At 34.9% G+C, this 27,439-nt stretch overlaps 1 protein-coding gene across 3 annotated transcripts in view; it reads left to right on the forward strand.

The window, feature by feature from the left end:
- LOC150110558 (pseudouridylate synthase 1 homolog) overlaps positions 1–27,439 on the forward strand; it is a 173,493-nt gene that overhangs the window by 137,704 nt on the left and 8,350 nt on the right. For 2 of the 3 annotated variants that reach the window (XM_090394787.1, XM_090394768.1), the window contains exons 9-11: positions 1,938–2,057; positions 18,791–18,858; positions 23,494–23,629. In XM_090394787.1, coding sequence (XP_090250913.1) covers positions 1,938–2,057; positions 18,791–18,858; positions 23,494–23,629 — 324 coding nt within the window. The remainder of the gene's footprint in view (positions 1–1,937; positions 2,058–18,790; positions 18,859–23,493; positions 23,630–27,439) is intronic. The other variant, XM_090394778.1, reaches the window with a different exon arrangement.

Raw genomic sequence — 27,439 nt, forward strand, 5'->3', positions numbered from 1 at the left:
TGCTAAGGATGAAACATGGACAAAACTTCATCATGAACAAATTCATGATATGTATCCTCAAGAAGTGTATATTGAATACTTTGATAGGACAATGTATAAAAGTTTATTACTACCTTCCTATTCAATCTTCCTCCAAATTAATCAGGAATCTAAAATGATCAGATCTTGTATTTGTCTTTTAAGGCACTTTTAATAAATCCATCTATACCTATGTTTTGCTTGTCTTTTTCTGCCATCCTGGTATCAAATGCCTATTCTCAAATTTTTCCTGACCCATTCTGTTTAAGTGACCATACTACCTTAGATTAGCTCTGTCCACACATTTCTGAATGCTAGAAAGGTCAAGTTTCTTCCTAATACAATAGTCCCCCCCCCCCCATATCCACGGGTTCACTTTCTGCGGTTTCAGTTACCCGCAGTCAACCCAAGTCTGGTTGACTGCGGGTAACTATTAAATGGAAAATTCCAGAAATAAACAATTCACAAGTTTAAAATTGCGTGCCATTCTGAGTAGCATGATGAAATCTTGCTCTTTCCCAACCAGGACATGAATCATCCCTTTGTCCACCATATTCCTGCAGAACTGTATATGCTGTCCACATGTTAGTCATTTAGTAGCCATCTCAGTTATCAGATCGACTATTGCAGTGCTTGTGTTCAAGTAACCCTTATTTTACTTAATAATGGTCCCAAAATGAAGAGTAGTGATGCTGGAATTCGGACATGCTAAAGAGGGACTGTAAAGTGCTTCATTTAAATGAAATGGGCAAAATTCTCAACTTCACAAGGAAAGGGGGAAAAAAATCATATGCTGAGTTTGCTTCCATTCACATAACTTTTATTACAGTATATTATTATAATTGTTCTATTTTATTATTAGTCATTGTTGTTAATCTTTTACTGTGCCTACTTTATAAATTCTAACTTTATTAGGTATGTATGCATAGGAAAAAACATAGTATACATAGGGTTCAGTACTATCTGTGGTTTCAGGCATCCACAGAGGGAGGGGAGGTCTTATAATGTATCTCTTGCAGATAAGGGAGGACTACTGTATTTTTAATATAATTCTGTTATCTGTTCACTGCCTTGATTTTTCTGAGACTTTTTGATCAACCATTTAATTTCAAACCCAGCTGTATAGTTTCTCTCTGATGTATAGTTTAAATTGATTTGGACACTTTTGTATATCGCTTGTTTAATGATTTGACTAATTTTTATCTTATTTCATATGAATTCAATTATCCCCATCATAACAGCTTTGCTTATTCTGTTGTTTGTTTCCAAATTAAATTTGCAATCTTCACTAAATAATTGTGTCTAAACATTGAAATGTTTTTCTTGTTCTAAAGCTTTTCTATTTAGGACGTAGAAAAGTTTTCAAAGGTCCTGTCTTCTTTTGCATGAATGCAACATTTATTCTGTTTAGTAAAGGAATCCTGCAACTTGATTTATTTAAGAATGTAATAGCATCTACATAAAGTAAAGAGCTGAGATTCTTTCAGAGCACATGATGACTTAGCTGGTAGAAACTTTCAAATTCTGGCTTCTTTTCCATGCCTCCTTAACTTCTTGAGTTCACCATGAAAGTTCTGATTTTTTATCCTTATAGACAACTTCACAACACTATCTGACTGAATCGGTGTTCTTTTCAAAATAAGCCACCAAGTTCAAAGTTCAGTTCTCACTTTCAAACAGTCATTTTTTTTCTTGAATGAATAATAAATTATAATTTTTATGTAAGTTATTCTATCATTAATTTAGTTCTGTGGATAACAACTTATATCTGTTTATTCAAAACAAAATTTTCAATCTTATGTCAATGGCAGCATATTATCTCCTCTACTAGGTTATAGATATTAAAATGAAGTCCTTATTAATTGTTAATTCTGTACTTTTTTTTATTTCTTTTTTAATCCCTTATTTGAAATCATTAGATGGATACTGCATTAGCTCCAGGTCTTGGATTAATGTTAGAAGACTTATATTATTATGGCTACAATTTGAAATTTGGAGGTGATGGTTTTCATGAGCCACTGGTCTGGAATGACTATCAGGTATTGCTTGTGTATTTTATGAAAGCTCCTAACATAATGTGAAATATAACCAAATATTTATTCTTTCAGAAAATAGGCAAATAACATTGCATTGAGTAAACTTTAAAAATATCAGAAGTGATATAGTCAGGGCTGGTGGAAGCGGGCATGCGGGCACCGCCACGACGGGGGCACTGCCGCCGGGGCACAGTTCATAAGTTCATTTTTAAGAAACAAAATTTTTATCATAAAAACAAAAAATTCTTAGAATGATCAATATTAAAATAAATAAGGCCAGATACATCGAATTAAAAAAAAAAATTGTATATTGCCGGCTGTTTACAATTTTGCATCGAGAGCAGGCTAAATTCTTACCTGCAGAATCAAAAGTGAAACAGTGAACGGTTTTTATGCGCAGAAACGAATTTTCATACCAAACATTTGTTGCTACATAACCAGTCATATGGTACTGTAAAAACTCGATTGTAGCTTAAATATTGCAAAGCACATTACATTCGATTGTTTAATGTGAATATTGTAAAATTAAACTTTGTTTGTCTCTGTATAGTTTGTTTTAGATGTTTTTGTAAATAACACTCTGGAAGTTAAATGTATATACTGCATTAATAAGAATTTAAGAGATTGTAGCTTAAATATTCCAAAGCACATTATATTCGATTGTTTAATGTGAATATTGTAAAATTAAACTTTGTTTGTCTCTGTATAGTTTGTTTTAGATGTTATTGTAAATAACACTCTAGAAGTTAACTTTATATACTGCTTTAATAAGAATTTGTTAGAGTGTTAAAAACAAAGGCAATGTTTTTATCGCCGAAGCTGCATGTAATAGATGTACATGGCAGCATTAGAAAGATTGTTATTAAAATTTGTTTGTATGAGAAAGGCTTGCAGGCTCTAATTGCAAACATCTGCTAAGTCAGTCAGAAAGGTTTAAATAACTTTCTGATGGCTGGCAACTTACAATTAAAAGAAAGCGGAGCAGAACAAAAGGCATGCCCAACTTTAAAGTTAAGATGAAAGAATCATACCGATTCTTTGGGGGGGGGGTTGCCAAACTTCATGCAAGGTCTCAGAGGAGGCATAATAAAAAGGAACTGAAGGAGCTGTCCAGATCCAGAGATTGCTGCAGAAGTAGAGGAGGGCCCCAGTTCCAGAGACGTCCACAGAGAGAGACAGGAGAGGCTGCCCAGTTCCAGACGCTGTCAGAGAAGAGCCTGCCCAGTTCCAGACGCTGTCAAAGAGAGGAGTTTTTCGCTTCCAGAAAGAAGATTCTCGGTTCGAGATGTCGCTAGGATAGAGAAAGCAATCTCCCTAATGTTTAAATTCATGAACATTTCATGGTAATGTAAATAAATGTTATTTGACTTTCTTGTAAACATACCACGTAATAATATAACAAGAGAGATTCTGAAAGAGAGAGAGAGAAAGCATGCACAGCTACATTGTAATAATGAAGAATAAAATATAAAGTAAAGAAAAAAGAAATTACAAGCATATCAAATAATAATAAAAGTTTACAATGTCGCAGTAATGACAGGATAGCAACAGTAGATTTATAACAGTACACATCTCAGTAGGCTACTGACAGCAGCACAATTCGGACTATTATTTCGTCTCTGTGTCCTGTTGTTAATAATTTCTTGTGGGTATAAAATAAAAATGGAATCAAAAATTAAAAAGTTATCCGGTGCACAAAATCATAAGCATCATGCTGCGAAAGAAGCAGATATTAAGAAACAAACTGGGGCTCTTAATAAATTTGTTAAAATATTAAAATATTCTGATGCAGATTGTAACCAACTCGATACATTATAATTACTCGATATTATAATAGAAAAATTGAAAACGGGGAGCTCGTGCCAAGAACATGGCTCATTTATTCCGGAACTTTAAATTCTGTTTTTTGCTTTTGTTGCAAACTTTTCACACCTACTGAATCAAGTAGTCTTGTAGAAGGTTATAACGATTGGAGAAATGTAAGTACAACTTTGCATAGACATGAGACTAGTTTAACTCACATGAAAAATTTCTTACAATGGAAGGAACTTGATAAAAATTTAAACAACAAAACTACCATCGATTGCCAGACTCAAAGCATGTATGAAATGGAAAATAAACATTGGACGAGTGATTTAGAACGCTTGATTGAAATTATAAAATTCCTTGGTAGCCAAAATTTAGCTTTTCGCTGATCATCTGATAAATTATATGAAAGGAATAACGGCAATATTTTAAAATTAGTCGAACTGTTTGCGAAGTTTGATCCCATTATGGAAACTCATGTTGAAAGGGCCCCACAAGGAAACAATAGAGTACACTATTTGAGTAAAGACAGTCAAAATGAAATATCAGAAACTTTACATAACGCAATCAGGGATACAATTTTATTATCAATTCAAAAATCTAAATGTTATTGCATAATTTTAGACTGCACACATGATGCAAGTAAAACAGAACAAATGACCATTATTATTCGCTTTGTTTCCTGTGACAATGGAATTGTCAAGATCAGGAAAAACTTTTTAAGTTTTGCAGATGTATCCGATTCCACAGGGCGTGGTTTATGTACAACAATAATGGAACAACTGGAAAAATGGAACATTCCCATTGAAGACATGCAAGGTCAAAGGTATGACAATGGGGCAAATATGAAAGGGAAAAAATATGGGTTCCAAAATTTGCTTTTGAACAAAAATCCTCAAGCTTTTTACGTGCCATGTGCTGCACATACTCTAAATTTAATCATTAACAATGCAGCCAAATTGAATGCAGATACAATTAGTTTCTTTGCAATTATTCAAGAAATATACAATTTGTTTTCATTCTCTTACAAACGTTGGGCAATCCTTTTAAAGTTCGTAAAAAATTTAACATTGAAAGAGCCATCAGAAACGTGATGGGAAAGTAAAATTAATGCAATCCGCCCTCTACGATATCAGCTGGGAGAAATTTACGATGCACTTTTTGAAATTTTAAATAATGAAAATTTTAATAAAGAAACTCGGCATGAAGCACAAACATTATGTGCTAAAATAAAGGACTACAAATTTATTTGCACTCTTATAATTTGACATGATTTACTTAACAGAATAAAGCCTGTGAGTAAAATGCTTCAAGACAAAAATATGAACGTTACACTTGCTTTAGAATCTATCGAAAACTTTAAAATATTCTTACTAGAGTATCGATCAGATACAAATTTTAAAGAAGTTCTAAAAACGGCAAAAGAACTGAGTGAAGAGGTGAATTGAGTCGTAAGAATGCGCCTTCGACAGCCTTATTAAATTGAGTTATTTAGTTAACAGCACTCTACTGTTTACTCATAATAAAACCATGCAATAAAGAGTAAGTGTTGTTTAAATCGCACTGCATGGAGAACAAGAATTTAAAACTGGTACGGAAGTTCGACGACAAAAGAAGATTCCACAGTTTGACTACGAGCATCATGACGAAATGCCACAATCACCATAAGATAAATTTAGAGTGAATGTATTTTATACACTTCTAGACATTGCAATGTGTGCGTTAATAGAACATTTTGAACAACTAAAAACATTATGATAATTTCAATTTATTGTATAGATTACTACAAATATTTATAAAAAAATTGTGACGATTTAAAGATTTTTTTGAAGGACAGCGACAATAAAGACGTAAATGCAATAGAACTATATGATGAGTAGTGTGCTTTCCGGGATATTTTTCGGAAGGTTAATTTAAATATTCAAAACTCTTTCGATGTTCTTAATTTTGTTGTGTCCAATAATTTATCTTTCCCTAACTTTTCAATTGCTTTAAGAATACTATTAACCCTACTATTAACCTCGTGTAGTGAGTGGTGAACGTTCCTTTTCCGATTCATCATCATCATCAAATTCCTGCCATGTACCCACAAGGGGGTGTACAGGATACGATAGTACTACATGAAAAAATTATATCATTACTAACTTCCTATGTACAATTTTCCTCCAAATCAGTCTGTTACTTGTCAAGACTCCAACATTACCAGATCTTATATTTCTATCGTCTAAAGCACTTTGTACTGTATCAATCCACCTATATCTTGGTCTTCCTCTGGGTCGCTTTCATGCCAACTTGGCAGAGAACACTTATTTTGATAATCGTTCCTTGCCCATTCTGTTTAAGAGACCATACCACCTGCGATTAGCTCTGCTAATGCATTCCTGGATGCTGACAACGTCAAGGTCTTTCCTAATACCCTCATTTTTAATATGATATTGCCATTGACCGTCTGTTCACACCTCTAATCTTTCTCAGGACCCTCATATCTGCAGTCTCGAGTCTTTGGTCAAGTGTTTTACTTCTGACCCGGCTCTCAGATCCATGAGTTAAAATTGGTTTGAACACTGTCTTGTATACAGCTAATTTAGTGTTCTGACTAATTTCTCTCTTATTCCATATGAATTTATTCAATTGACTTCCTACCATACCAGCTTTGTTGATTCTGTTGTCTATTTCCATATTTAATTTACCATCTTCACTAAAAATCGTGCCTAAGGCTGAAATGTTTTACTTGTTCCACAGGTTCTCCATTCACAACACAGTTGATATTTTCAATGATTCTGCCTATTTTCATTGTCTTTGTCTTTTTATTGCTGACCTTCATACCATACCTATTACAACAGTTATTCAATTTAGTTAGAGAATCTTGCAGACTTGTAGCGGATTTATTTAGAAGTATAACATCGTCCGCATAAAGCAAAGAGCTGACATTAACATCTCCAATTTTGATATTATGTTTAATACCACTTTCCTTCATAATGTGATCCATATAGATAATGAATAACAGAGGGGATAATGTACATCCTTGTCTCACACCAAATTTAATATTAAACCATCTTCCTGTACTTCCTTCAATTCTAACTGCTGACTTACAACTCAAATAAAGACTAAGTATTGCTTGATATAATGCCCCATTGACACCATATAACTGTAGCGTTTTGAATAGCTTCTCTCTTGGCACCTTATCATATGCCTTTTCCAAATCGACAAAACTTAAATACAGATCTTTGTTATATTTCCATGCTTTCTCGACTAATTGTCGTAAAGTGAAGATCTGATCCTGACAGCCACTGTTTGACCTGAATCCAGCTTGTTCTTAACCAAGCTTTTCTTCCACAATTCTTCTCAACCATTTCTCAAGTATACTTGCATAGATTTTGCCAGGAACACTCAGTAGGGAAATACCTCTGTAATTCTCGCATTCAGTTTTATTTCCCTTTTTATATATGGGTACTATGAGAGCTCTACTCCAATCATCGGGAATTCGTCCCTCTGTCCAGGCTTTCTGAACTACGCAGTACAGCGTACTGTAAGACTCTTATATCACCATACTTCAGCATTTCTGGTCGAATATCATCTACTCCAGCTGCCTTTCCACATTTCAAGCCTTTGGTGGCTTTTTCTACTTCAAGTATGGATATGTATTCCTGCCTGAATGCCTGATCAGTGTTTTTTACCACTGTGCTGTCATCAAACTCTTTCATTTTTTCTTCAATAATCTTTGTGTATTTTAGTCTACAGTTCACATCTGAGAGTTGCTCAACTTTTATTCGCTTTAAAACTTTCTTACATGTTTTTCTTTTCAATATGAAATTCAATTTTATCCTGCTCAAGACTAAATAGTGATCACTTCCAATTTCAAATCCTCTGTACACTCTGGTGTTCTGCACCAGGGAGAAAACATCACTATCAACAATAACATAGTCAATGAGACTTTTCTTATTCCTAGCCTCTTCTCTCCATGTGAATTTGTGCACATTTTTATGTTGGAACATGGTGTTAGTAATAACCAGTCCATGTCCTGAGCAGAAATCCAACAGATATTTGCCATTATTATTAGCTTTGCTGTTTTCCCAAATTTTCCCAAAATATTTTTGTATGTCTCACACTCATTTCCTACTCTGCTATTTGAATCCCCAACAAGGACCAACTTTTCCTTTTTCATTGTGTGAGTTGCTTTTTCTAAAGCCTCAAAAAATTCCTCCACTTCTGCCTTAGTAGAATCTTCTGTGGGACCATAAGCACAAATAAGTCTCATTGCCCAGTTCCCCATTCTCATATTTGCCCACATTACTCTACTTGAGACTAACTGCCATTCAAGAAGATTAGCCTCGTATTTTATGTTGAATACTATGGCTACTCCTTCTTTTCCTTGATTGTCATTGCCTGAATATAACATTTTGTATTTATTGCTCAGAAAGATCTCACCAGTTTTTGTCTTTTTTGTTTCAGTCACCTCTATTATGTCGATCTGGTACTTATCTAATTCCTCAGCTAGCTCTATTTCTTTGTCATTCAGGCTTGTTACGTTGATAGTACCGATCTTTAACTCTGGTGATGTTGAGTTGGGGTTTGTTTTCGGATTTGTTCCAGTAGCTGACTTTTCGCTGTTCGCCCTGGCGAAAACAATCGGTGCCTTGTTTAACCGGGCGATGCACCAGCTGGCATGAAATTTTGTCATGTTGTACCATCATTTTCTGTATTGGTTTAACCAATAAGAATACAATTTGGTCAGCTAAATCCCAAATTGCCAGCCCATCCTCGTTCGTTCGGTATCCAAGTAGATACTCAACAGGGTGCACCACGAGAGGGTGAGGATTAGACATTAGGTCAGGAGCCCTGGTCGGTTCTTCGCATTCCTTTAAAGGCTATGTGGAGGTCTCCTCTCAGTTATACAGCTTTGACCCTTAAGCACCCCTCCTTTTCCAATTTGAAATTGATTAAAACCTACTTAAGAATAAGAATGTCACAAAAAAGGCTTATTAGTTTGGCGTTAATAGTTACTGAAAATGATGTATGTGTGGAATTAGACTCTAAGACAATTATTTCTAATTTTGTGAATATGAAATCAAGAACCCTAAAATTTTAATAAAAAAATTTCAAGTATATTTATGTAAATTAATTTATTTTTTGTTATTCTGTAAAGATTTTAGTTTTTGAATACTTATATTAAGTGTTCTAATTATTTCTGAATTCTTTTCTTATTTTCTCATCTATCTTGAGTTTCTTTTATGTATTTTACTAAAAGATAGTTCCACTTATAAAAATTATTAAAAGATTTTTACAGGTTACTAAGAATTTAGTAAAATGCAAGAATTTTTTAAAATTTAGTTAAATTTTAATTAAAGTTGAATTTTAATTAAAATTCAAATAAATTTTAACTTTAATTAAAATTCACTTTAATTTTGTTAGCGATTCGGGTCGGTGAGAAAGCTATAATCCCTGTATCATTATATTCAACGATTAAAGTGAAGTAGCTTTATCAAAATTTGATTTAACTTTTCAGAATTTTTTGAAATTGGGTTTTTAATGATTATCTTGCCTAGTCAACACCCCTGGTTCATTACATTTAGCGAACCAACATGTGTCTGTTCTGTCAAAATTTATTTAAGCAATTTCAAATAATTTAAATTTTTATTATCATAGAAGAACCACACTCCCGGATCGTTATAGGGGCGCTTAGATAGAAATTGCATGCGAGCAACAAAGACCCTAGTGCCGGCACTGGATATAGTTATGAAGTTAACCAATTTTGCTCTAAATTATGCTAATAGTAATTTTGTTGAAAACATTTGAGAATTTGGAATATTTCAAACTTGACACAGCATGTAATTTTTTTATTCCCCCCCCCTCCACCAGTTGCAACACTTATTACCTTCAAATCTTACCTTCACTGCTGGTTTGCTGTATGGTAACCAACCAATCCGAAGAGGGGGAAAAAAACAAACAGCACAGTAATATATTAGTTGTTTTGGTCACAAATTCTTGCTTAGACAAAGCAGTGAGAACAGGAGCATTGTTGTAATAGAGAAAAAAATCTCCAACTTACTACTTTTTTTTGGTCATTTTCACTACATCTTCCCTTAGATGCCACATTCTTTTCATGGGATCAATTAATTCACAATTCTGTGAATATCTCCAAAAAAGTCACTCCACACCGAACATGGAAAACATCAAATATTTGAAGTCAACTTATTATCATCATCATCAAATCCTGATGTGCACCTCAAGGGGATGTACAGAATATGATAGTACTACATGAAAAATTTACATCATTACTAACTTCTCATCTACAATTTTCCTCCAAAGCAATCTGCAACCTGTCAAGACTCCAACATTGTCAGATCTTATATTTCTATCTTCTAAGGCACTTTTTACTGTAATCAGTCCACCTATATCTTGGTCTTCCTCTGGGTCTTTTTCCTTCCAACCTGGCAGAGAACACTTGTTTTGCTAATCTTTCCTCTCCCATTCTGTTTAAGTGGCCATACCATCTTTTTTCTCTGCTCTGCTAACACATTCCTGGGTGCTAAGAATGTCAAGTTCTTTCTTAATATCCTCATTTTTAATATGATATTGCCATTGAACCCATCTGTTCACACCTCTAATCATTCTCAGGACTCTCAGATCCATAAGTTAAAATTGCTTTGAACACTGTCATGTATACAGCTAGTTTAGTGTTTTGACTAATTTCTTTCTTATTCCATATAAATTTATTCAGTTGACTTCCTACCATACCAGCTTTGTTGATTCTATTGTCTATTCCCATATTTTATTTTACCATTATTTCCATATTTAATTTACCATCTTCACTGAAAATCATGCCTAAGTAGTCGAAATGTTTTACTTTTTCTATAGGTTCTCCATTCACGATGCAGTTGATATTTTTCAATATTTCTGCCCATTTTTATTCTTGTTATTGCTAACTTTCATACCATATCTATTACAACAGTTATTCAATTTAGTCAGACTCTTGCGTAGTGGATTTATTTAGAAGTACTGTATAACATCATCCACATAAAGCAAAGAGCTGAGATTAACATAACAATTTTGATATCAGGTTTAATACCACTTTCTTTCATAATGTGATCCATATAGATAATGAATAACAGAGGGGATAATGTACATACTTGTCTGACACTAGATTTAACATTAAACCATGTTCCTGTACTTCCTTCAATTCTAACTGCTGACTTATAACTCAAATAAAGACTAAGTAATGCTTGATATAATGTCCCACTGACACTATACAACTATCGCGTTTTGAATAGCTTCTTTCTTGGCACCTTGTCATATGCTTTTTCTAGATTTACAAAACTTAAATACAGATCTTTGTTATATTCCCTTGATTTTCAACTATTTGTCGTAAAGGAAAATCTGGCCTGAATCCAGCTTTTTCTTCACCAAGCTTCTCTTCCACAATCCTTCTCAACTATTTCTCAAGTATACTGGTATAAATCGTACCAGGAACACTCAGTAGAGAAATACCTCTGTAATTCTCACATTCAGTTTTATTTCTCTTTTTTATATATAGGTATTATGAGAGCTCTATTCCAATCATCTGGAATTCATCCCTTTGTCCAGGCCTTCTGAATTATGCAGTGCAGCCACTGTAAGACTCCATACTTGAGCATTTCTGATCAAATATCTACTCCAGCGCCTTTCCACATTTCAGACTTTTGATGTTTTTATACTTCAAGTATGGATATGTATTCCTGATTACATGCCTGTTGTGTGCGTTTTACCACTGTGCTGTCACTGATTTCATTTAGCAATTTTTCTAAGTTAATCCATAACTTCAAGGATATCTTTTTCTCCAGTTTTCATGTCACCTTTATCATCTCTAAATCTTTTTACAGCACTCTTTCCTCCATTTCCGAGCTTCTTCAACAACCTCCAGAATATCTTGCCACCTTCTTGATATTTATTTTCTATGTTCTTAACAAAGTCTTCCCATGACTTTTGTTTAGCTAGTTTTACAGCATTTGTCTGACTTACTATTTATATATATATATATATATATATATATATATATATATAATGGGTGTAGTTATTACAGTGTAAAAAAAAAAATGTTCACAATTTAAAAAAAAAAAAGTAGTACAATACCATATTCAGTCCTGAAGATATTTTTAGGCACAAACTTTGTTTGCTCACTTGGATAAAGGATTAAACTAAATTCATTGTAGTTATTACGGTACATCACTCATAATAGCCAAACTTCTTGTAGGTGATATATAGTCCAGGCAGCGAAGTTTTTTTTTTATTATTTCATACCCTACAGTAGAAGGGAAAAGGATGTAGCCATCAGTATCATTCCTTATTATTGAAAATGCCTGCAGATCAGCACATTCATCATTGTTGACACCAGTTCATTATTATGATTAAAAAAATATATATATATGTATTCTGGGAGGCATATATTATCTATATCGCCTAAATAAATAGTGTGGGTTAAAAAAAAAATTTATTATAGTGTCTCTTTTTTTTCAGTATATTAGGCATTTGCAGCATCATTATGCAAATCCTGAATTACAATTGTTTATAACCAAAAAATTATATAATTGGCTATGCTCATTTACTGTTTTTGTCTCTCCAAGAATGTTGTTACCCCCATAAAATCAGGGTAGTGAGCTGAATACTCTAAAAGTCCTATTTTTGAACGGTCACATGACTTGTAATTTATTAAAAAAAAGTGTTCAAAATTTAAAAAAAAAAAAAAGTATAAGTCATCTGAAAAACATAACATAACAAGTCAATTGAAAATAAACATATGTTTTAGGATCATTACCGTTCCTGACCACTACTAGAATGGACCGTAAGAACCTTGAGGCCAAGGAGATTCTTGCATGAATCCACAGTATTTTGAATATCAGTTGAATATTTTTTCCAGATATATGAATTAATCCTAAATTAAAAGTGTGTGTGTGTCATCTGAATGAACAACAGTACTGAAATATTTTATTTCCAGTACTTGTCCATTCATCTACCATAAGACTAAAATGGTGAAATATCAAATATTAAAGAATGTTAATTCTTTAATATTTGATATTTCCTCTTCTTTTTTATGTGTAATAGGAGTCCCAAATTAAGATATTATAACTGATTTATTGTAATACATTTCTGATTGGAAATTTATCATTCAAATTGAGATTCTATCTTTTGTCTCCAAATTAGATAATCTCACTTAATTTTCTTGTTTTACAAAAGTTTAAAATTGACTCATCAGTTTTAATTATTTTTAATCCTTGACTACTGGTGGTGAGCTTTCATTTCTGTTTAAATAAGTAACATACTGCCTAATAAGAGGGGTAATTCTGTATATTATCCCTCTTATTAGGCAATATGTTACTTACTTGAAGTGGTTGAGTGTAATGAAAATATGCGTTATTTATCTGTTATTTTGTATATCATATAATGATGTTATTCTATTATATTTAAAAGAAACAGAAACTGATGTATATAAAAAAATGAAATAGCATTATATTTTTACTACCATCATTAAATAATTTCATTAATTCATAAAAAAATTAATATGTATAATCTGTGACAATACTCATTTTATTAAAATTAAAAATTATAATAAATTCATTACTTTACTATGAGATTTGCAAATTTACATATATGAAAGGTCTCAAGTCTCAGACTGTTTTTCCTTATACTCGAGACAAGAAAGAAAGATCTGAAATTCTCCCCAGGTTAGAACCCCTACTTGTAATCTTTTAATCCCAAGTGCATGATCTTACACATTCGTACATCACATTTCTAACCATTATTCTCTACATATACAGTCAGTCTGCTTAAATCATGCTGCAATATCTGTATACTATCATTTTGCCTTCCCAGTTTTTATCATTATTAAACAATTAGGCATCCCTTAAATTATTCCTTGTATCAGTAACATAGAAATCAAATAACAACCAAAACACATAACCCTGTACCATACTCTTGTCACCTGCCTTTTTAGAAATGGCAGGGTTAAAACCCTGCCACTTCTTTATCTACCAGAAACTCTGGTTTTTCATCCCGCAAAGCAGGCAAACTGGCCATTAGGACACATGCAATTAAGAGACGTAACACTGGTCTCATAGCCTGAGTTGCTTTGGCCATAAATCCAAATTATTATTATTACATGACATGTCCAAGGACTCATCACAGGAAGGCACTCTGTCACTATTTGCTAAGTATATCTCATCCTCTCCACTACTATTTAATTCTCCTACTGTGATACTACCATCAATGCCATCTACCTCCTATCATCACCAAGAACATTATTTTTGGTCTGTAAATTGCATGTGTTCTGAAGGCTGATTGGGTCTGTATGCATGACGAAAAACCCGAGTTTTCGGGAGGAAAAACTCTGCTACCTTCATATGAAATCAGCTAACTCACTTTCAATTGAAAAAACCCCATATAAGAATTCATTCCCCCCTCATCATGACAAGAATCAAACCCATGACTTTTTCCAATTGAAGGGCGCAACGGTCTGCTGTTTTTTTCCCATTGTGTTACAGAGGCAATAAACCAAAATCAATAAATAAGCCAAACCTGCCTTTCCTTGTTTCTATAGCACCATATACAGTATGATCAAAATTAAAGTATCCTTGTTTGAGGCCTTGTGGAGCCCCACCCAGTGATCCAAATGCTGCAAAACTTTGCAGGAATGCATTGTGCATCATGTGGATATCTGAGGAAAAAAGTACTTCCAAAATTCACCACCAGGGGATGTTGTAAACACCAAATGCATAGAATTGGCATATCATGCAGCTTGGCAAGTGTCAGGCATGTTTAAAAAGATAGACACAGGATTTTTCACTTCATTCTGGTTGTTAATATTGTCCTTAGTTAGCACGTTTGGCCAAGGTTAGTGGCACTAACCATGGCCAAACGTGCTTTGCTCGTGAAGCTGTACCACCTAAACAACTGCAGTGCTGCTACTGCACTCTGCGAATGATTGGAACAAATGATTAGTTGTTTTGAAGAAACAGGATCATTGGGAGTTAGACCTATCAGAGGTTGCAAACCATTCAGTTCACAACTAGTGAATGAAGTTACTACTGCCATTGTGGAGCAGCCCATAAATAACAGCGTCGGTTCCTGTGGTGCACATGCTGTATCAAGACACACAGATGTGCATTACACAACTGGCTGAAAGATTCTATTTCTACCCATTCAAGATGAGCCTAACACAGGAGTTGTGATCGGGACTTTGAAAGTTGACTGAAATTTACTTTAACATTCCTTGCTCAAGTGTAGTTAGATGCCACATAGCCATGGATAATTTTGAGGGGGGGAAATGAGGCTCACTTTCAACTGAATGGAGCTGTGAATACCCATAATTGCTAGGTATGGGCTACACAAAACCTGCATGCAATCCAACAAACTCCTTTGCATTCATCCATATTTAGTCTGGTGTGGATTTACAAGTTTGTTTATCATTGGACTATTCTTCTTTGAGGACATTCACCAGTTGGGTCCTGTGACCCTACTGATGAATGTCCTGTGTTACTACTGAAAGGTATCATGATATGAAAAACTGTTTTGTTGTTCTTCATTCTGTCCTAAAAGGAATAGAATGAAGACTAGTCAACTCGCAGATCAACCACCATATTGTTCATTTGCTAAGAACTTTTCCAAAAACTTGGAATGATTTGCAGGATCACTCTAAATCTCACTGAATGACACGAAAATATCGCTACTAAATTCATCCAGGTAGGAAGAACTATTATCTTGTAGGAAATAACAACATACACTAAATATAAATTATAATAACTTTAATACTTTGGTTGCCTTTCTTCAGCCTCATTTGCTTAGTGTGAGTGCTTGCATTCATATATCATTATTTTGTGATCCCTGAAGATGACAATGTAACATTGCCAAAATATAGGTAGTTATTAAAGTTTTTATAATTAATAATTGATTTTACGTTGTTATTTCCAAAAAATTAGAAGCAAGTAGTAAAAAGATGTATCATCTTATTATTAAAATATTCTGGATCAGAGATAGTTGTAGAAAGTTTTTCCACTTGGTTAGAAATTAAATTAAACTTGCTTAGAAATTATAATATTATTTAATCCAGGTGTAAGCAAAGTTTGCCATAAAGTATACCGCTTGGAAAAAAAGTCAATGGACACCCCCATGGGCAAAGTGCATCCTTCCATGTAATGAGTTACGTGTTTGTAGCCAGTATAAATTGGAGGAATATGATACTCCCAAGTCATTGCAACTGTGTCCAGGTGAAATGGCTGCAAGAAGGGAACTGATGGAGTTAAAGAAGTGTTATGATAGGATGCATTGTCACAGGCCTATCTGTTCAGCAAATTGTTGAAAAATTGGGCCATCCCAAGTCAACAATCAGTGATACCATACTGAGATGGAAGCGCAGGGAGTCAACTGCAAGTGCTTCCCCACTGGATGACTTGCCACACTCACCAAACATCACTGTAGGGTGCTACAAAGGATTATATGTAAAAACCACTATTTGTCAGCTGACATGTTGAATCCAGAGTTTTGGGCATCGACTGGAACATGAATCTTCACAAAAGCATTTAGAACCAAGGTTTTCAACATGGGTTTCCATGGTAGGACTGCAATATGCAAGTCCTACATTATCTGAACCAACATGCAGCATCGTCTTCAAGTGGTGCAAAGAGCATGTATAGTGGGATGTGGAAGCTTTGGAAGGCTATGTTATGGAGCACTGAATCACATTATGCCCTCTACTGAGCTGATGGATGGCTGTGGGTATGGCAGATGCCTGGTGAACATCTATCAGAGTGCATAACCCAAACTATGAAATTCGTAGGTAGTGGTGTCTCTGTGGAGTGTGGTCACATGAATGTCACCACACTCCATAGACCCCTGATCTCAACCCAATTGAGCATCTGTCAGATGCCCATCAAAGCAACTTCCATCCCACAACATTCCAGGACCTCGTTACATACCTACAGGAAGAATGGTCCATAACTATCATTGATCACTATTGTATGCTTGCAGAAATTATGTCCTGTAGGATTGCTGCAATCATCACAGGATTGCAGCAATCCTGTGATGAGGATTGCTGAAGGTGGTCCTGCATCTTGTTAAGTTGGATGCCATGACTCTGTGTTCCTCATACTATGGTGTCCTTTGACTCCTTTCCGAGCAGTGTATTATCTTCATGACTATGTTACATTTATATAAAATCAGATGACTTTACAGAGGTTGCCTTAGAATCCCATATTGCAATGTGCACTTACTTTCTGAAGTGCACATTATTTCAGTATCCTCAGGATTCCAAAAATCTATGAGTAATCTAAAAAGGTCGCTCTGTCATGTAGCTCAAAATGTTATTGATAGTCTTTTAGCCCTTCCCAAAACATTGAACCAAGCCTCAGCTCTACTAGCAGACAAAAACTCATTATATGGCAAACATAGGCTCAGCACAGCAGCAAAACAAGCATATAGTAGTCTACTGCTCTGCCAGAGATTGGGATTCCAAAAACCCATGAGTAGCCTAAAATGGCCACTCTCTCTCTCTCACTTAACTCAAAAAGCTATTGATAGTCTTTTAGTCCCTCCCAAAACACTGAGTCAAATCTCATGCCTGCACAACCACAGGCAGGTCAGCCATCATGCCAGGCCTCAGATCTACTAGCAGGCAAAAACTCATGCCAAGGGTAGCCAACTATGTGTCCTATTGGAGCCAAAATAATTCTGGTAAAACTTAGAAGAGCCGCAACCTTCAGCCGATGCGATCTTATGGGAAGTAAGTGTGTGTGTGCACATGGCGAAATTGTAATGAGCTTGTAAGAACTGCTTTGACTAATTACTCACATAATTTTAAGGAGCTTACTAAGAAAATGGATACGAGGAAGGCCTCTACTTAGTAAATAACTAAAATTATTGTGTTTCGAATTAAACTTTTTTTTCATTGCAGTAATTTTTATTAACCCTGTTTTTCTCTCTCTCTCCTCTCTGTTTTTTTTTATTTTGTTCCTCTTTTTTGTTGTCCCCACTTCTCTTTTTGTTTATTTTTTCCTGGTAGATCGTGAAGAGCCACATGACATGTGGACACGAGCTGCAAGCGGCTCGCGAGCCACATTGTGGCCACCCCTGCTATATGCCAAAGATAGGCTATCTTTGGCATATAGTGAGTAGACCTCACAGCAGAGGTCTGAAATAGTTGAACTTTATTACAGATCTAAAATGGCTCGACAAAAAATACCATGTTTGATCTCTGCAATAGTAGAGTTACCATATTATTAACCAGCCCCGTGAACACACAGGCTACCGTCATATAATACAGTATGGCAAGGAAGGCAATGGGAAACCACCATTCTTGCCATAATCATTTTCCTAGTATGGTAGCATATAGCTACCCCAATATAATTTATATATATATATATATATATATATATATTCTATTCTATTCCCCCCCCCCACAGCCATATGGCTGTTGGGGGTAGCTATATGCTAGGGAAATGCTATAGCATCCTATATATATATATATATATATATATATATATATATATATATACACAAAAAGATAAGCCAAAATTTGAAACGTTTTTATGTCACGTTTTTTGTCTCTTCGTTGTTTGGAAATGTCCAACAATTTGTTGGACGCTTCAAAACAATGGAGAACCAGCTTACCAGCCCGGAACTCGGGGGATTGGATGCCGTAGTAACTGGGGGGGGGGGTTCCCAATATATATATATAATTACATCATTGGTTGCTTACTGCAGATGTAAGCCTCATAATCGATAGGCCAGTAATTTAGAATAGCTGGTTGATAGTTGACTAATACTACCAGATTGCAGTTGTTTAGTAAAAAAACCCATAAAAGTAATGCTTATAAATTAGAGTTTTGTGTTGTTTAAGATGTTTATTCATATAACTCATAAAGGTTTACTTTTCTGATAATGCTATGATGTCTTATTTGTTATAGGATGCTGTAGCCAAGTTTCAGGAATATCTGCAAACATTAATAGCAGAGACTGAACAAAGAGAAAATTCGTATCCTTTTTCACTTATATGCACCCTATTTAGTGCATTTTACAACGATGCATAAGCACTACTTAGGGTTATTTTTGCTTTTTGTCCATCTGGTTGGATGAATGTTGATGATATTTGTGATCTTGACTAAAATTTATTGAGCCATATATAAATTATTAATGGCAACCAATAGAATTTCATAAATAAAAATGATAAAAAAAATGGCAGGAGTGATAAAAAAAAAAATAAAAGAAATTCAAAGCATTTCACATACATCATATATATGATTTATATAATTATTGAAATTTGAAGAAATAAAGTTAAAAAGTTTCAAGTAATTTATTGAATTCATGAAGCAGTTCTGAGGATTAGAGGTGATTTACATTAAACAGTGGCTATGATCCTCAAAATTGCAATGAATGAAATGCAACTTTAATTTCCTTGCTACTTTGTGCTTTTTTTTTTTTTTTTTTTTTTTAAATCCTGGTACAGATGACTCCATCTATGCAGGTCTTCGGAAACCATGTTCTCACATTTATGTGGTGTCCATGGTAGTGTGCACCAAGTCATTTCTCCTATATATCTCCTATATACCTCTACCTCTGTTCTCCAAAGTGCTGCTTACTCGAGTTACACAGTCACTTTATTTTTATTGCAGTTGATAACCACACATTGTGGTTTGTTTTGGATTTGTAGTGCTTTATTTTTGTATTTTGTTGTATTTGCTTGCTAAAGAATGATTAATTTAGAATCCCCTGCATGCATATTATTGTACCTGTGTACACAAATCTTAAAAAAATTAGTAAGAAGTTTCCATGCATATAAGAAAGCATACTAACTATGGAGGCATGACCTGGCAGATTATCTATCAAAATAGATAATCTTCCAGTCATGCCTAGAAAGTAAATCTGAGTAGTAGTATTTGGGAGGCATTGTCAAGGCTACAGTTATGGTCAGGAGATAGGTCGCTCTCTGAATGGGTGACATGTCTAAGAGTGTCTCCTTTCACTGCATGTCCCCACTCTATCCTTTCATTTAACCCTGAACCAAAAAGTGAAAGCTACAGTGACACTGCAACTGAAATGAATCTCCCTCAGAAACTAATCCCAACAAAAAAGTCAAACTTAACATAATGTATGAAACAAAACATGCCAGAATCCCTACAAAAAAAAAACTCACTTTCACATCCACTTTACCCACATATGTGTTGGCATAATCGCACATCATCACTTTGGTTATCCAGACCAGACCTCCTACACTTGACAATAACCTTAGTTGTAGCTTCTTTAATTACAGTCTACTGTTAAATCTGAAATAGGCGACTTCAAACTTTATTTGACGTCACCATTCCAGAATCTACATATCTAAGTGTCTAGCATGAATGTAAGTCAGGAAAAGGGGCAAAATAAGAGAGCGATTATTAATGAAATATTGTAAGTGAAAGAATGCGTACTATTCAACAACATAGGGCAAAGATCACTCTAAATACTGGAAAATCAGGGTAAGCACCCGCGGGCATCACATCTTAGAAGGTATCATGACGCATACGTTCCCCGAAACAAGAAGTCCCGTATGTTAATCGATGAAGTCACCCAAACGGAGACCAATGGGTGAGACGATAAGATATTTCAAACTCTTTCTTCGGAAAGGTGGCTCTCTAGGAGAGCAAATAAAACCCGCGACACGGAAGTAAATGCCCCCGTATTTTTTCTTGTTCCTGAGTTTCTCTCCGTGTGCTCCGAGAGTTCTTTGCGGTTCAGCTCTCATTTCTGAGGGCTGACTTACGATAGGGTTCGGTATGACACCGCAGTATAGTTTCGGCAAGACTAACCGCAGGCCGCGGTGAGAAGATAATCGATGTAAAAACCTAAGCAGAAGGATAGCGTCCATTACATGTGCTCACCTGGGTTGGATGAGCACATGTAATGTGCTCATCCAACCCACATGGCGATAAGGTCGAGTCAACCAGATTCGAAACAAGGAACGAAGGATGGCAGAAAACTGAAGAAAAAGAATAGATAAGTAGTCTCACTTGTTCTAGCCCCCTTTTGAGAATTGACTAACATTTAAGAGAATGCAATCTGAAATTTGTATTAAAAGAAAGAGTGAGGAATTAAGTGACTATGTTTTCTTGAAGCAAACTTTAAGGACTTTCAACCAAATAGAGATTCTGTCATGTTTATTCCGAGAGAGGTTATAAAATGTGTTAAAGTACCTTAATGTCAAAAATGAGTTGTATTCGTAAATGTAATATGTATGGAGTTATTGAATTTATTGATACTTTGAAGTAAAGTACTAAAATGATTTAAGACTGAGAGAGTGAATGAAAGGTGGAGGTTTAACATTAGATTTGATCAGTTTAACTTGTATGGCATTGCTAATTGAATTTAATAAATGATTCTTTACTTATATGTGTTTCTGATCATGATGACTGACCCTTCATAAAACATCAAACTTAAGAACGTGTGTGTGTGTGTGGGAATACCCCAATTGAAAGTAAGCGCATGACTGCAAGTAAGAGTAAAATTATGCCAGAGAGCCCAGGTTTCTAGGAATTTAATTTATATTGTTAGTAGCACCTGATATTCTATAATTAACCTAAAGGCAGTGTCTATCTCTAACTTTAAGGCTCAGGTTGGCGCAGTAAAAAAATAAATTTGCCTGAGTGATCAGGATAATTTATAGAATTCAGGGAACGGGTAAACTTCTGGTGGACCTTAAAGGTTAAGCTATGTAGGAAGGAGCATAAGAGAAGCGAGACACAAGGCTAAGTTTATTATTAATGTAGATCGCATAACAATGACACAACCTACTTAACGTAGAAACATATGCGATAGAACTTGATATTGCGACTGTAATAAGAAAGGCTAAAATTAAATAAGTTGTCCTGATATATCAATGAGAGAGATACAAGACACACAATAATATAATAAAGAAAGAAGGGACGACACAACACTACCCTTCAATGTCCAAATTGTACACTTTGTGATTCTTTGTGCTGAAGGATTGGCACCCATGCCTTTGTGAAATCTGACATTGCTTGCTAAAGAATGATTAGTTTAGAATCCCCTGTTTTTGACCTCCTCTGGCTCAAGGTTTCCTTGCCCCATTTTGTAACATTCATTTGCTGTATTTAGTGGTCTCCAAAAATCACTCTGTGCTCTTTGCCTTCCTATTCATGAAGCTCAGCCTTCTGCAATCCAGATATCCAAATATTGAAATCACCTTCCTAGATGATCTCAATGTCCATAATTCTTAACTGGTCCACAGTTTCCAACACTGCCGACCAAGCTGGATGTTTTTGCTATACACAGTGACATAACACAAATAATACACCTACCTACTTGAATTCCTGATAACTATCTCAAATCTCCCAATCCTTAATCGCTTTTTTTTACCAGTTCTCTTACCAGATACACTTTAGAGGTCATCTCTCCTTTCAGTAACCAAGATCACAATCTTCTACAAGTCTTCCCTCTAACCAGTTGCAACATTATGACCACTGGTACTACAGAGGTACCATGTGGAATGATCTCCATAGCTTTTACCCTTTCTTTCAGTGGTCTCACTTTTGCTTTTTGCTATTCTGACCCAAAATACTGCTCTGAGCAAGCCACAAAAATTATCCTCACTGGCATGAAGGCCTCCATTCTAACCAAAATTCTTATCCACTTTTCTTGTTCAACATCACAGGTGGATGGACTGCAACAAGAATCCCCAGCTTCATACTCAGACTATGTTGAAAAAAACTTGCCTCCTGTCAAAATAGAAGCAAGCTTTCTAATCCTTTGCAAAGGCCATCAGGTGTATCTTTTGTTCACTGTGTTTACACTTCTCTCTTTCTCTCTCTCTCTCATCCAAATGGCACTGCTGTTACACCACCTAAAAATAAAGCTGATCTCCTGACAGTGTTCTTTTTCTTCAAGTCCTGCACAGATGGCAAAGGCAATTGCCTCTTACCATATCAGAAACTGAGCACCATATGCCTCTTGTGATTTTTTGCAAAAAAAAACAATATCAGAAGAATACTAAATAATTTGGACACTAATCTGGAAAAAATAGTTTGGAATGGTAGAAGAAAGATTATCAGAACAAGTGTTCTTTGCCAGGTTGGCAGGAAAAAAAAAAAAGAGAAAGATTAAGTCTAGCTGGATTGATAGGGTAAAAAACACTTTAGAAGGCAGAAGTGTAGGATCTGATAATATTAGTCTTGACAGATTGATTTGGAGGGAAATTGTTGATTAGAAGTCAGCAATGATATAACTTTTTCATGTAATATTATCATGATATCCTGTACTCCCCTGAGGGTACATCAGGAATTTGATGATCTCTTAAACAATTTTAATAATCTGTTGTTTTGTGTGATTGAATGCATTAAATTAGCAGTCGAAAGTGATATGCCATTTTTTTAAATTTTTTTTTAAGTTACGTATTAATTTTTCCCAGTGTGACTTGTACTTTAAAACTTATATTCTTTCTGTTAAATTACAGTTAACTTTTACTAAACACAAAGTCATAGGGAATGAGTTCACTATACCAGTGTTTGCTGTGGTTAAAGTGTTGATTGTGTATGCAAAGTATGTATTTTATTCTCATATAGACTGCCCTTCTTGCAAGAAATTAGCTTAAGAATACATTCTTGACCAGTAAATAAAGTATGCTGAAATGGCTTCAAGAAGTGTTTTTAAGGTCATATGATCTGGCTGAGATATATAATGGAGTTCATGTGAGGACACCATTAAATCGTACCTATGCAAATCTTGTAAAATTTCAACAGAAGAACAATAATGTGGTATGTTTACTTTTATGTTTCCTTCTGTATACTTTGAAAAAGAGATAAGGAAATAAAATCTTCTATTCGGCTTAACCTAAACATAAGTATAATCACTTAAAATTTATTATTCCATATTTGTGGCTATGAATTAACTTTCATAAAATTTTGCATGAACATTGCTGGTGACATTTCATATGTGATAAATGTTTAACTCAACAAATGCACCCAGGTATTGAAGTAGAAAATGAATTCTCTCTCTCTCTCTTACACACACACACACACACACATGTGACAAGTTAGTAACATGTTACTAACTTATCAGATACTCACTTATCTACTTGCTTTTACATACTGATAATTTATTTAAATATGCCATTTCCAATGAAGTGGTGAAGGAACCATAAATAAATAAAAGATTGAAAATGTGGGCATGATTCGATAAAGTTATGCACCCTACGTTGCTGAGAAAGTAATTTCATATGATAGGCTAGCTGTCTTTCAGTGGTAAAACATAAATCATATAGCATTACAATAATACAAAAAAGTTGATTATGCATTATTGTAATACCATATGACAGTGATTATCAATGGAAAAGAAGTGGAATTAGCAGGAGGATTAGAGAAGTACCACATGACATGATTGGTGTTACTGAGATGAAAAAGACTAAAAACAGATGAGATTCTGCTAAATGATAACTGTACAATGTTATATATGGCCGTAATGATCAGGAAAAGCAAGGAGTAATTATAGTAGTCACTACTACTACACACAAAGATAAACATCACAGTGGCTGGCAGCTTCAAATCCAATGACATGGCAAATTGGATGAGCATATAGATCCAGCAGAAAGTTCTATTAAGAAAGAAGTAGAGAAATTTTTTGACTCATTTTATGAGCATAGCAAAATGTAAAGTAAAAAAGGAAAGGTGATTCTTATAGACGATCTAAACAGCAGAGTAGGAAATGAACACAAGCCAAGCCATGTAGTAATGTTTTGGAAAAATTTAAAGAAATTTGCAAAGCAAATAATAATGTAAGTACCTGCTAAATGTATATTCAGGACATAGACTAGTCATTTCTAAAACCATTGTTCCAATATAAAGATATATGTAAATTCACACAAAAAGAGCACACAAGAATTTAGATAAATCTTACTGGCTGCATTATTGTTGACAGTGATATCTTCATGCCGATTCAGAAAACAAGTATGCAGGGAAATTGAAATAGGAAGCAACAAGTATTTAGTTGTGAATAGAATAAAAATGAATATTATCCATGAAAGTTTTTTTTTTTGTTTTTTGTTTGTTTGTTTTAAATCAAAATCAGACAGCTTTTTTTTAATATTTTTTTTTATATTTTGCATATAAAAATTCCTGGCAAATAAAAGTAAGCAACTGTCTTGTGAGAATATAAAGGAATCTAAGAATTTGTGTAAAAGCAGCTAAACAAAAGTTATGGCAAGACTGATAAAAAATGCAGATGCCAAATGTCATAAATATTGCAACTAAAAACTCTTAAAAATGACAAACTGCAAAAGGAATAAGCAATGATAATGATGCCAAAAATTGAAGATAATGATATTCTGGATGTTAGGAGGAACTGAAAGATTAATATTATTGTCATCAACAGACCTTGGAGTCAAGAGATTCATTGTGGGAGGTCCCACTCTCACTTGCACTGCTCATCATGCATCAACTTAAATGCATTCACTGTCCCTGCACTCACACACTCTCAGGCAATGCATTCCAATCATCAACCACTCTCCATGCAAAAAATCTACTCCTCACCATCTTGTTCACCCCATCTCCAGATATTCTATGAAAAATCTCATCCATGCTAATCTGGTAATTATCCCTTACCAACTTTGTCAGTCATCTCTGGGCCCTCTCCAACATCTCATCATACTTTGAAAACCTGGCAACCAAATCTGTGCACAGTAATCCATATCCGGCTTGATCAAAGTCTTCTACAATGCAATCAAAACATCCTTACTTCTACATGTCAGTGTGTTATCTGTATCATCATTCCCATAATCCAATGTGTCATCCTTACAATTTTAACAAAATATCCACGAAATTTCAAATCTCTATCCACCACAACCCCCAAATCATTCATCTCCTCCACCTCCTCCAAAATATTCCCACCAATCCTATACTCTACATCTCATCTCTGCTTCCCAAATTTTAAAACCATATACTTTGTAACATTAAACTGACATCCTCTCACACACACTCAACCCATTCAAACAGTATTTAGGTCCTCTTGCAAAGCTACATCTGCTCTACTTCTCAAACTCTCCCCAACTTTGCATCATCTGCAAACAACTATATATACCACCATTTAAGCCCTTTCCAATGTCATTTACATACAAATTAAACAACAATAGTCCCAAAACGCTGTATAACTGAGAGGAGACCTCCACATAGCCTTTAAAGGAATGTGGAGAACCGACCAGGCCTTCTCACCTAATGTCCAATCCTCACCTGGATACTGAACAAACAAGGATGAGCTGGCAATTTGGGATTTAACCGACCAAATTGTATTCCTATTGGCTTAAACCAATATAGAAAATGATGGTACAACATGACAAAATTTCATGACGGCTGGGGCATCGCCCAGTTAAACAAGGCACCCATTGTTTTCGCCAGGGAACCAGGGCGAACAGTGAAAAGTCAGCTACTGGAACAAATCTGAAAACACACCCCAACTCAACATCACCAGAGTTAAAGATTCAGGCTTCTTATTCAACATAAGAAGCCTGAATGGCAAAGAAATGGAGCTAGCTGAAGAATTAGATAAGTACCAGATCGACATAATAGGGGTGACTGAAACAAAAAAAAACAAAAACTGGTGAGATCTTTCTGAGCAATAAATACAAAATGCTGTATTCAGGAAATGACAATCGAGGAAAAGAAGGAGTAGCCATAGTATTCAACACAAAATACGAGGCTAATCTTCTTGAATGGCAGGCAGTCTCAAGTAGAGTTATGTGGACAAATATCAGAATGGGGAATTGAATAATGAGACTTATTTGTGCCTATGGTTCCCACAGAAGGTTCTACTAAGGTAGAAGTGGAGGAATTGTTTGATGCTTTAGAAAAAGCAACCGACACAATGAGAAAGGAAAGGTTGGTCCTTGTTGGGGATCTAAATAGCAGAGTAGGAAATGATTGTCAGACATACTAAAATATTTTGGGAAAATATGGAGAAAAGAGCAAAGCTAATAATGGCAAATACCTGTTGGATTTCTGCTCAGGACATGGATGGTTATTACTAACACCATGTTCCAACATAAAAATGTGCACAAATTCACATGGAGAGAAGAGGCAAGGAATAAGAAAAGTCTCATTGACTATGTTATTGTTGATAGTGATGTTTTCTTCCTGGTGCAGAACACCAGAGATTTGAAATTGGAAGCGATCACTATTTAGTCTTGAGTAAAATTGAATTTCATATTGAAAAGAATAACATTTACGAAAGTTTTAAAGCAAATAAAAGTTGAGCAACTCTCAGATGTGGACTGTAGACTAAAATACACAAAGATTATTAAAGAAAAAATGAAAGAGTTTGAGAACAGGAACCAAACCTTGGAGATTCAGTGGCAAGCTTTGAAGAAAACCCTGATTGATTCAGCCAGAGAGGCATGTGGTGAGGTTGTCTGCAAGGATAGAAAAATCAGAACTCCATGGTGGACACAGGAAGTTAAAGAGGCAGTGAAGGAAAAGAAGAAAGCATATCAAAAGTTCCTTGCAAATAAGTCAGCTTTTGTTCTTAGAGAAGAGAAACAGAATGTGTTGTAAATGAGGAACCTGTAGAACAAGTAAAAC

This window comes from Typopeltis vanoorti, chromosome 1 (genome assembly GCF_054136105.1).
Source record: "Typopeltis vanoorti isolate ZY-2024b chromosome 1, IOZ_Tvanoo_1.0, whole genome shotgun sequence".
NCBI classification, from domain to species: domain Eukaryota; kingdom Metazoa; phylum Arthropoda; class Arachnida; order Uropygi; family Thelyphonidae; genus Typopeltis; species Typopeltis vanoorti.